A 12,636-nucleotide genomic window follows, 5' to 3' on the forward strand; every position below is an offset into this window, starting at 1 on the left:
TGAGGTCGGCGATACTGAGGTCAGCGATACTGAGGTCGGCGATACTGAGGTCGGCGATACTGAGGTCGGCGATATTGAGGTTGGCGATATTGAGGTCGGCGATATTGAGGTCGGCGATACTGAGGTCAGCGATATTGAGGTCGGCGATATTGAGGTCGGCGATACTGAGGTCGGCGATACTGAGGTCGGCGATACTGAGGTCGGCGATATTGAGGTCGGCGATATTGAGGTCGGCGATATTGAGGTCAGCGATACTGAGGTCAGCGATATTGATGTCAGCCATACTGAGGTCGGCGATATTGAGGTCAGCGATATTGAGGTCAGCGATACTGAGGTCGGCGATATTGAGGTCAGCGATATTGATGTCAGCCATATTGAGGTCGGCGATATTGAGGTCAATGGGTGTGCGCTGGAGACGGAGCCGCACCCGCCGACAATTAAAGGGCCGGTTAAGGCTATTAAAAAGCCTATTGACCGAGGTTTTACACTGCCCACACGATTTCACGCTGGTCGCACAGGCAAAACGGGCAGGCGGGCAGCACGTTTTTATCAAACTGTCATCCAAGGGTGGGATAAAATGGGTCCGGAGCATTGCCATTGTGAGTAGTGAGGAGTTTAGGAGATAGTTTGCTGCTGGTTGCTTAGTGAAACTTGACAGCTTTATTTCCATTTTTAGCTTCAGTCTTTGCATTGCTAGCCTTCATTTCAGGGCTCATTGGTGTCTCCAAGGCCCCTGGAGGATTTATACTATGTGGATCCTTCAAGTCACCAGACAGCTTTCTGTTTCTCTGGTCATGGGAATTGTCTACTCCACTGGTGGGACCTCCTTGGAGGTGCAAGAGAGGGGCAGAAGGGAGAGGAGGCAGAGTGTCCATAGGCAGCGTCCAACTGACCTGTGGGAGGAGAGGCGCAGGCACAGGGGACGCAGGGCCAGCAGAAAGTCCAAGGTGGAAGGGGCCACAGAAGACACCACTATCCTGCTGCCCGAGTGTACAGGCAGTGATGCAGCTACCTCAACATGTCAGGGATGCCAAAGGAGGCTTCACCTCCCCAGGGAGACTGTGACCTCCATTTGTCAGATGATGGGCTGGAGATCACCTCCAATTGCTTTCAACTTCTATGCTTCCGGCTCTTTCCAGAGGTCAGTAGGGGATCTGCGTGGAGTCTCCTAATCAGCTGTCCACAGTTGCATCACGCTGGTGACTGACGCTCTGTTCAGGCTGGTCACGACATTTATTCATTTCCGGACAGACAAGGCCAGCCAGGCTGGCTCCTTGGGGTCCTGCTATCATTTGCTGGATGGCGATTCTAGGGGAGGGAAACGACATATCAGTAGTATCTGTCACCGTGCATGATAGGCAGGCTGGTGAGACAATGAAAATTTGCATCATGGTGCCATTGTGTTTCAATGAACAATGGGCACTGCAGGTTTGAGGTTTCCATTTTAGATAAGACAACACAACAATATTTACGCACTCTGACACTCTCACATTGGTACACTGCACTCTTACCTTCAGCAGAGCCCCCAGCCTCTCCACAACCTGACGTTGGCACTCCATCTCCAGGGCATTCATCTTGTACCTCATCAGAATCATCAGTTTGAGGGGCCTCTGCCTGTCCTTGACCTCTTGATGGTGTTATGGCTTCTCTTCTCCTGAAGGGACAGAGGAGCACTGATTATTCCACTCTCTATCTGCAGTACCATTGCAGCCTGGCCAACCCCACCTGAGGAACACTTTGCAGGGCACATCCGAGTCGTGGCCCTCAACCCAAAAAGCAATCAGGCCAAGCAGCCAGAGCTCACAACCTTGGCCGGCGCTGATGTCAGTGACAGTTGGCGCTCAGATTCTTACACGCTTGGGCACCACCAGCTAGTATCACTTCTCCACACAGATCCATGCCAACTTGGGTACTCACCCTTGCCAAGCGCAGCAGATCATTGAACCTTTTATGACACTGCACCCATGTGCCCCACACAATATAATTGCCGCTAACCTGGGCTGCCACCTCTGCCCATGCCTCCCTGGGATGAGGTGCAGTGGTCTACTCCTGCCATCCCTGGGTATCAACATGTTCCATCTGGCACTGACCTCCTCCACAAGGATTCCCAGGCACTCATCTGAGAACTGGGGTGGGGGGACGGGTGGGGAAGGAGTGCCTGCCGGACTTGCCCTCCCACCTGGCGTGCCCAGCAGGTGCAGATGCCATTGCTGTTCCACACAAATTTTTCTTCCTTGAACTCGACAGCTTCCTCTGTGTCCCCTGGCAGCCAGGGAGCTGCCTCTCTGCTTTTGAATCCCCCACCGGGTTGCCAACCGGCCCTTCACAGAATCACAGTGCAGAAGAGGCCCTTCGGCCCATCAAGTCTGCACCAACATGTGAGAAACACCTGACCTACCTACCTAATCCCATTTATCAGCACTTGGCCCATAGCCTTGAATGTTATGACATGCCAAGTGCTCATCCAGGTACTTTTTAAAGGATGTGAGGCTACCCGCCTCCACCACCCTCCCAGGCAGCGCATTCCAGACCGTCACCACCCTCTGGGTAAAAAAGTTTTTCCTCACATCCCCCTAAACCTCCTGCCCCTCACCTTGAACTTATGTCCCCTCGTGACTGACCCTTCAACTAAGGGGAACAGCTGCTCCCTATCCACCCTGTCCATGCTCCTCATAATCTTGTACACCTCGATCAGGTCGCCCCTCAGTCTTCTGTGCTCCAATGAAAACATCCCAAGTCTATCCAACCTCTCTTCATAGCTTAAATATTTCATCTCAGGCAACATCCTGGTGAATCTCCTCTGCACCCCCTCCAGTGCAATCACATCCTTCCTATAATGTGGCAAACCAGAACTGCGCACAGTACTCCAGCTGTGGCCTCACCAAGGTTCTATACAACTCCAACATCATCTCCCTACTTTTGTAATCTATGCCTCAAATGATAAAGGCAAGTGTCCCATATGCCTTTTTCACCACCCCACTAACATGCCCCTCCACCTTCAGAGATCTATGGACACACACGCCAAGGTCCCTTTGTTCCTCAGAACTTCCTAGTGTCATGCTGTTCATTGAATACTTCCTTGTCAAATTACTCCTTCCAAAGTGAATCACTTCACACTTTTCAGGGTTAAATTCCATCTGCCACTTATCTGCCCATGTGACCATCCCGTCTATATCCTCATGTAGCCCAAGACACTAAACCACACTGTTAACTACCCGGCCAATCTTTGTGTCATCCACAAACTTACTAATCCTAACCCCACACAGACATCTATGTCGTTTATATAAATGACGAATAATAGAGGACCGAGCACAGATCCCTGTGGTACGCCACTGGACACTGGCTTCCAGTCACTAAAGCAGCCTTCTGTCATCACCCTTTGTCTCCGATAACTAAGCCAATTTTGAATCCACTTTATGAAATTACGCTGTATCCATGTGCATTTGCCTTCTTTATAAGTCTCCCATGTGGGACCTTGTTAAATGCTTTGCTGAAATCCATATAAACTACATCAACTGCACTACCCTCATCTACACACCTGGTCACCTCCTCAAAAAATTCATTCAAATTTGTTAGGCATGACCTCCCTTTGACAAAGCCATGCTGACTATCCCTGATCAAACCTTGCCTCTCCAAATGGAGACAGATTCTCTCCTTCAGAATTTTCTCCAATAGTTTCCCTACCACTGACATGAGACTCACTGGTCTGTAACTCCCTGGCTTATCTCTACAACCCTCCTTAAAAAGTGGAACCACATTAGCTGTTCTGTCCTCTGGCATCTCCCCCGTGGCCAGACAGGAATTAAAAATTTGGGTCAGAGCCCCTGCGATCTCCTCCCTTGCCTCCCTCAGCAGTCTGGGACACAAATCATCCGTACCTGGAGATCTGTCCACATTTAAGCCTGCCAACACCTCCAATACCTTGTCACTCCTTATATCAATTTGCTCAAGAACCTCGCAGTCTCTCTCCCCAAGTTCGATACCTTCATCCTCATTCTCTTGGGTGAAGACGGATGTGAAGTATTCGTTCAACACTCTACCGATGTCCTTTGGCTGCACCGATAGATTGCCCCCTTGGTCCCTAATGGGCCCTACTCTTTCTACTCTTCGACCAGGGAAAAGACAAGTTTCACACTGGGCAGGCCTCAATTGGCCACCCCATGTGAAATCGCATTCAAAACATGATCTCGCCCGGGGGCGGATTCTGGATCCACTTCCGGACCTGCCAACTTCGCACGGACACCAAGTGTGAAATTCACACCCTTATATTGCAATATCCATTTATATATGTCGGCAGCTCTTTTTGAGTTTGATACACCAAGCTAAATGCCCCGATCATTTTTGGAAAAAATACTTTTTAAGCATAGTAATTGTGGTACTGGATTATTAATTATTATTAATTATTAATCCAGAGATCTGAGAGATCAAGTGATGTGAGTTCAAATCCCACCCTGGCAGCTGGTGATTTTAAATTCAGTGACTTAAATAAGACTGAAATAAAAATTGAGCATAAGTAATAGTGACCATTAGCCTGCCAGGTCCTTGTAAAAACCCATCTTGGAGGAAATCTGCCATCCTTACCATATTTCTTTTGAAATGGTCTAGTAAACCACTCTGGATGGGCGATAAATGCTGACCTGGCCAGTCATGTACACATCTAATGAATGAAAAAAATCCAGTCTTATAAAATTGAGTAGTTGGACTGAAGTCAGCAGAGAGAGGTGGATAGACTAGAGACTTTGTTGATGTTCAGCATAAAGAACTGGCACCTAAGGTTAATATCCACCTCATAGTTTAGTGCAACTGCTTCTCATTTATTGCCACTTTGAAAAGAAATAGTTAGGTTTAGAATGACTGTAGAATTTAGGGTCTCATTGTGACTGTTTCCTTCTCTATTTACTGTTTAATAAGTCTAGTTGGCAGTTTTGGGTGAATTTGTGTGTCTATATTGATCTGAAAGTCCCATTTGACAACATTGGTTACGGTCGCCAGATTTTCATCTCTGTCTGAAGGAAAGCTCACAATGTCTGTGAGTCTCTCCGGTGTTTTCAGGATGGAAGGTGGTCTCTTGCTGTTGTCCCTGGCAAAACAAAGCCAAATGAGTGCCCAGTGCCTCCTGAAGATTAAAGTAAAAAAAATACTGCAGATACTGAGAATCTAAAATGAAATCAGAAAACACTAGAAAACACACCGGCTGTCAGGCAGCTTCAGTGGAGTGAGGAACACAGTTAACACCTCAAATTGGTGACCTTTCATTAAATCTTTGGAGACATTAGAGCCACTTCATTTAATGCTGTCGACTCTGTTAGCTTTTCCAGGCTGGCTCTGTTTCCTGAGTTATTATATGTGTAATGAGATGAATAATAATTCTTTGTTCTTAACCTCAGGTAGCATCAGTGGAGTTTTGCCTCTGGAAATATTCACTCAGTCGAACCGATCTATCGCATTGGTGACATCGAACTCTCTTCAGTGGCTGTCTCTCTTTGGCCTGGGACTGGTTTTCCCATTTGTTATTGTAAGTTGAATTTGAATCTTTTAGAATAACCACATAATCACCTGGGAGATGGCGTGACTGTGCTCAAGTGTGGAAGTCAGATGCAGTTGCAGGCCCTACTGTTCAATTAGTCATGAAATTACCAAATACATTACATGGAAAAAGTGCTCACCAGTGACAATGCAAGACGGTTTATAGTCTCTGACAAACTAGAGGGAGCAGAAACCTTAGTTATTTACATGGTGTGCAACAAGCACTGTCATAGGGTCATTTCTAATTATTAAACTTGAATTTTCCTGAAATGCATTCGGGAAGAATCTACTGCTTCATGTTTTAAACCAACTACCAATATCAGGGAGCTCAGATAGTTCACACATAGAATAGTACAAAGTGCATATGATTTATACTCTAGGATCCAGTCCAGGAGTTTGGATGGTTTATATACAAAATAACAGGTACCAGGGAGAAAGTTACAAGCTAGAATTTAATTAAGTAGTCTGGGTGCTTTATATATAGGAAGATAAATAGCTGGGAGTGAGTTACAGGCTGGAATTTAATCTAGGATTTTTTTCTTTGTAAATAGAAAAATGGATGCAATAATTTGGTTGAGAGGATGGTAGGCTTACCAGAGAATGAGATGATGGGAGGGTGTTGGTAACTGAATGGTACGTCTTGGGGAAGACTCTGTAATCTTCTGTAGGCTAACTGTAAGTTTTTATTAACTGCTAGAACTATTTACACATGTACAGTAAAAGATACAGGCTAGGAGCTGTCTCAATGCTTACGTCTATACACGTCTCTGTTCAACACCACACTGACCCCTAGGTCTGGGTCATGTGCCTCTTACATCACTATGTGGGCAGTACCTTACTCAGTCCCACAATAACCCTATGTGCGCCAGACCCTTAACTGCAGTATGACTGTCAACGGAAGGTGGGCTAGGGGAAGAGATCAGCTCAATGAATCTAGCTAACAAATCTCTTCATATCTGTGCCTCCGAGTGGATTTGCTAATCGTGGTTTAACGCACTCGATGCTTCACTAGTCAAACTATCCAGTGTCTCTTCCAAATCAACCACAAATATTAACAGCAGACAGAGATCCTGGCCACAGTGGTAGATTTATTCTGAACAGCTTCTTACCCTTTACTTGCCAGAGTGGTAGTAAATCATTGCTCTTCTATTTAGTCTTTATAATTGACATTGTAGCTATCCACATAACAGCCCTGTCGGGCAGCTTAAACCCAGCGAATTAATAATGATGAAAGTCATCATCCTGGGACATTGGGTTGGATTTTTCCATGGGATTTGGGACCCCCAACATCAGAATCAAATGGGGGTTCTGAACTCGCAGTTGTAGGCAGCAATCTTCCTGGTGGCAGCCTCCCAATTGGTAGTTTCTATGCTCACGTATAAAGGAGAGCAAACGGGATCTCAATGCTCCCAGTCCAATCAGAAAGCCGACAGCTCTGGAGCCAGTCACTGGGGGAATGGAGCCTCCAGTGAGTCAGTGACCTCTGCACACGATGGTGGGATGGGGGGCAAATGAGGTGGGGGCATGATCTGTTTCCCACAAGACCTCACCCCACCCCACTCCTGGGCCTGTTGCTGCAGTAACAGGTTGCAGTGGGCAAGGTTTAATCTGCCCTGCTCCACCTCAGCTCAGTATCATGCTTCGTCTCAAATCTATCTCTTGGTTGTTCCTTTTTACACTTTATTTCTGCCTGTAAAATTCCAACCACTAAATCTGTTTCTCTGTCCACAGAGGCTGCCAGATCTGCTATTTCCAGAATTTTCTTTTTTTTTAATTTCAGATTTCCAGCATTCACAGTGTTTTATTTTTAGAGTGAATAATCTATCATCTCTAATTTTCACTGAAGAAGCTTAGTGACTAATATAACCAGAACTGCTCAGCTGCCCATGTCTCCCTCTGTCAATCAACCTTCTTCCACTCCTCCTCTAAGCAATGGCTACAATTATAACATTGGGTCTGACAGTCATATCCACTCCCTTCATACTAATGGATACACCACTGCATTTAGCACAGGTGAACAGTTAAGCAAGCAGTTTAACATGGTACTGGGTTTCATTCACATAGGCTCCAGCTGCCAAGACCTGTCATCGATGGCTATGCTGTAAATGTGTTCGTTTTATTACTAGCTCTTTGGTAGATTGACTCTAGGAGGAGAAAGCTCCGAACGTGAGCTGATTAGGTTATAATATTGGTCAATGTTACTCGGTAAAAGGAACTTCAGATAAGATGGTGACGTGTTGGATTGGTGGGTATCATAGTTTGTGTTGCATACCATGCCAATATTGTGCACCATGCACAATGAGACACAGGGTGGAATTTTACAGCCCCGTTGTGGCAGGGTGAGGCTGAAAGTGTGGCGGGCCATTCAAAAGTCCATTGACTTCGGCAGGTCTGTAAATCCTGCTGACATAAAATCCCACCCATAGATTCAAGGCCAGGGACTTGCATGTGATGAGCTTCCAGCCTCAGCCAGGATGGCCCATTGATGTGGGCACCGAGAAAGCACAACATTTAGATTTCGCTCTGTCCAGAAATGGAGAATACAGGCAGGTCACTCCAAACTGCATGATATTTTTTTTAGCTCAAATGTACGTGGGAGGGGAAAATCGGAGTATCAGACAGTTCAATTTGCTGCCGTGAGTATTTCTGAATGTGTACATATACTATTTTAATTTGCAGAAAATGTAAAATAATGGACAATCCTTGAGTAGTCACATTTCAGGCCATTAAACTGATGAATTTGTTGCTACTCCTCCATAATACAATACAAATATTGATGGTAAAGGCCAATCACTCTGTCCTAGTTCAGAGATAGACTACAGTCCCATCCCCATCACGACATCCAGCTGTTACTTAAACACAGGTATCAATGTTTCAACAGGGCCTCCATCTAATACATGAGCATGGCAGTCAACCACAGCGATGTATTTAAAATGTGCACTATATTTTCCACTGATTCACTTTTCTCTTTACAGAATGCACTGGGGCAATTCTCCTTCTTTCTGTTTGTCGGAGGCTGCTGTTTGGCTTCGCTCTTCACGTTTTATGTGCTCCCTGAGACGAAGGGGAAAACTCTTCTTCAAATCAATGAGGAGTTTAACAATTTGCGCAACGCCAAGAAGGGAATTTGCCCCATCTTTAGTAAGAGACCAGTTGTGCCAAAACAGACAGAGATTTTATCGACCCGACTGTGAGCAGACAAGTGGAGACTTCTGAACAATGCCAGCCCAGGGCTATTTTTACAACGGCCCAACACTGCTTTCACACAGGCTAATCCACACACTCCTCAGCAGAAAGCCTTTTACAGCTTGTTTCATGTTTCCTGCCAGGGGTTATCCTGTGTAGAACTGTCCTGTTCAATATTACAAATGAAATGTCAGCATTAAAAAACATTTTTACAATTATCTTCTTTAAAAATGTTAAATAAAAATAAATCTCTTTGACTCCAATGTGAGCCGCATTTATCACATGATATGACGCCATTGCAACTAGGGGTCCCATTCCTTCCCGGGTTGTTGCTATAGGGTCAAGATCTGACTAGAGGGAATTCTACCGAAAATAGCTTCCTACAGGAGGCAATAATTATAATGCTATTTAGTGTCTTGATGGAATCCTGCAGCAAGGCTCCTTTTCCTACAACTTGGATCATGGATAAAAGAGAGAATTTCACTGAACCGAAGGCAGGGATGCTGTGAATTTGACACCATTCCTGCCAATGGGATTTATAGGATAGCTAGTTGCGTTTGCGAAGAGGCAGCTGATATGACACAATGATGATCTCTCCCATTGTTAAGACAGCTCCTTCGCACTGTCATGCTCAATGGCACAGAACTTGGTCTGTCAGCACAAACTGCATGCAGGGAATGGTCCTTGTGCCAGAATGGATAGGCCCAAGGCACACCTGATATTGGATTTCAGGCCTTGTTTAACTGAGACCAGCGAGCATGTTGGGCATCCCGAGGTAGCTTGCCGTCAGAGACGGTTGTATTTCTGAACTGTCCCCCAGCTAGATCCTGAGGGAGGTTGGGGTTGAGCAAATAGGAAACATTCATTCAGCAACTAGGAAGAGCAGGCAACTGGAATAAGGGTGACCAACTGAGTGGGTGGGCGGGGAGGTGGAAATTAGAGAGTAGATGAAGTGGCCAGCAGGTTTTGGAAGAGAAGGAGGCAAGTGGTCAGGAGAGGGAAGGAGAGGTAGTGATTGGAAAGAGAGGGATAGTGACTGGGAGAGTGAGGGATAGTGACTGGGAGAGAGAGAGAGATAGAGAGAGTCAGAGAGGAGCAGTGACTGCAAGAAAGATGGATAGTGATTGGTAGAGAGTGGCAGTGATCAAGGGGTGAATTTAGCTATTTGGACCTTTTAAGGGTTAACGCCATGGTTATGCTGTACGCAATGATGTTTTACTGAATACAAGTGATCCATTTTGGAGATAGGGAGGAGGATGCTTGACACCTCGAAAGGGCTGTGAGGGAAGCTGACAAACTTGAGGTTAGAGGCTCAAAGAGGCATGAGTGCAGCTCCGGAGCAGATGACTGTACCATAGTGAGCTGCAGTAGAGAAGGACGAATTGGATGACTATGTCAAAGGCAATACCCCACAGCCATTTCCAGGAGCCCCGACAGGACTGCATGCCATTCGAGGGCTGATAGCTCTTCAGCCCAATAGCACCACCAGGAGTGATGGCACTGCTGGGACTGAAGGCCTTGAATCTGCAGACAGTGGTGGAGGCCCTACAAGGCATGTGAGTGGGTTGGTCTAGCCAGGGTTAGTCAGGCAGGCCCTAGTGAGGGGAGTGGAGGAGCGTTAGGGGGGGTTGGGGGTGTCCAGTGAGCAAAACAGGTTGGTGGGGTGTTCTTTGAACGAGGGTGCCCCCTGTCACCTGCAGGGCCCTCCATGGGGCACAGGGTTCCTGAACAGGAGGGTTCCCCAACCACCTGCCAGCCTTCCCACATGGCATGCCCACTCCTCACTGCTGGCAAATACCAAATATCTGCAGCATTGCAGTGAGGCCCTTAAGTGATCCATTTACGAGCCTCAATTGGCCCAGGGGCAGGAAGGCCACCTTGACATTCCCCATCCCTAGTTCAATCGAATGGAGCTGGGAATGCGATGGTCTCTCCACTCTGCACCTCCCCACCCTATTATACAGCCTCTCCACCTCCCAGACCACACCTAGGGCAGTCATTAAATTCTACCCACCATACTCAACTGTATACAAGAATCATAAACAAGGAAAGTTCTGGCCACTCAACAGTTAAAGATTTCTGCAAAGTATGGGTTTGATAGTTTGAAAATTGTCTGAAAGTGGTAAACAGTGAGGAGGATGGTTGGAGATTTCAGGAGGTCTTAGATGGACTGGTGACATAGGCTGATTCATGACCAAAGCAATTTAACCAAGAGAAGTGTGAGGTAGTTCACTCTGGTCGGAAGAATGAGGAGAGGCAACAGAAATCAAATGGTCCAATTTTAATTGGGATGTAGAAACAGAGAGACTGGGGGACTGTATGTAGACAAATCTTTGAAAGTGGCAGGATAAATTGAGAAGGCTGTTTAGCTTAAGGGATCCTTGGCTTTATTAAAAGAGACGTCGAGAATACAAGCTAGAAAGATGTGCTAAATCTTTACAACTGGACTGGATCATTGTGTTCAATTTTAGGCGCCACATTTTAGGAAGAATGTCAAAACCTTGGAGAGGGTGGAGAAGAGATTTACTAGAACGGTACCAAAGATGAGGTTCTGCAATTACACGGACAGACTGGAGAAACAGGAATTGTTCTTCTCAGAGGTAAATGGGTTTGGGGAAATTTAACAGAGGTGTTCAAGATCATGGTAGGTTTTAAGTGAGTAAATGAGGAGAAACTGTTTCCTGAAGCAGAATGTCCAGTAACCAGGGGAGGCAGATTTAAGGAGGTTGGCAAAAAGAACCAGGGTGACACATGGTTAAAAAAAACAATTACACAACAGGTTGTGATGACCTGGAATACATTGCTTTTAAAGGGTAATGGGAGAAGATTCAATAATAACGTTCAAAAAGAAAAATATTTAGATAAATGCTTCAATTTTTCTTCAGTTCTCTGACCGAAGGCAGCTCTGACTCAAGGTGCCACGATCTCTACCACACATAAGGCAAGAAGGCAGGTGCCGAGTCCACTCCAGCTGAAACAGGGGTTGAACTCCGTACGGTTGGCACCAATCCGATCCACACCTGCTGTCCAGCCAATTGGCCCCCAAAGCTGTCTGAGTTGCTATGGCAACATATACTTTTACATGCATGCTGTAGCCTGGAGCTACAGATAGTGAAAGATTGGAACATAGGATTTAGAAGCAGGAGTATGCCATTTGTCCCTTGAGCCTGCTCTACCATTCGGTGAGATCTGGCTGATCTGATTGTGGTCTCAACTCCACATGCCTCCCCATAACCCTTAACTCCCTTGTCGATCAAAATCCTAACACAGCCTTGGATATATTCAATGACCCAACCTCCACTGCTCTATGGGGAAGAAAATTCCACAGACTAACACCCTCTGAGAGAAAAAAAGTTTTTCCTCATCTTTGTCTTAAAAGGGAGGTCCCTTATTTTTAAACTGTGTCCCCTAGTTCTCGTCTCCCCCACAAGAGGAAGCATCCTCCTGGCCTCCACCCTATCAAGTCCCCTCAGGATCTTATATGTTTCAGTAAGATCACCTCTCATTCTTCTAAGCTCCAATGGACACAGGCCCAACTTGTTCAAACATTCTTCATGAGATAAGTCCTTCATCCCAGGTATGAGTCGAGTGAACCTTCTCTGAACTGCTTCAAATTGTAATGATCCCTGCTGATGTTACTACTGGACAAGTCAGATCCCAGGGCAATACCCGGCTTCATAGATTCTAACTTTTATTTTTCGTTTAGAAATGCGAAGACTGTCAGCGGATAAACTTTTAACAAAAGAATAAAACATACATTAAACAAGAAAGGATGAACTATATTATAATACTCCTTCACCCACACCTATATCTTTACAGATATATTCAGTTTCATAAGGATAACACAAGTTACAAAAACTATCTTTTACTCTCATGTTCACAGTAAGTACAGTCCATGTAAACCATAGGCAACCTGTGGCGAGG

General features: G+C 45.9%; 1 protein-coding gene across 1 annotated transcript in view; it reads left to right on the forward strand.

The window, feature by feature from the left end:
- LOC121286043 (solute carrier family 2, facilitated glucose transporter member 11-like) overlaps positions 1 to 8,720 on the forward strand; it is a 55,161-nt gene extending 46,441 nt beyond the window's left edge. Inside the window, exons 12-13 of the mRNA XM_041203060.1 lie at positions 5,388 to 5,515; positions 8,502 to 8,720. Of these exons, the coding sequence (XP_041058994.1) occupies positions 5,388 to 5,515; positions 8,502 to 8,720 (347 nt within the window). The remainder of the gene's footprint in view (positions 1 to 5,387; positions 5,516 to 8,501) is intronic.
- Positions 8,721 to 12,636: the final 3,916 nt, after the last annotated feature.

This window comes from Carcharodon carcharias, chromosome 13 (assembly GCF_017639515.1).
Source record: "Carcharodon carcharias isolate sCarCar2 chromosome 13, sCarCar2.pri, whole genome shotgun sequence".
Lineage (NCBI taxonomy): Eukaryota > Metazoa > Chordata > Chondrichthyes > Lamniformes > Lamnidae > Carcharodon > Carcharodon carcharias.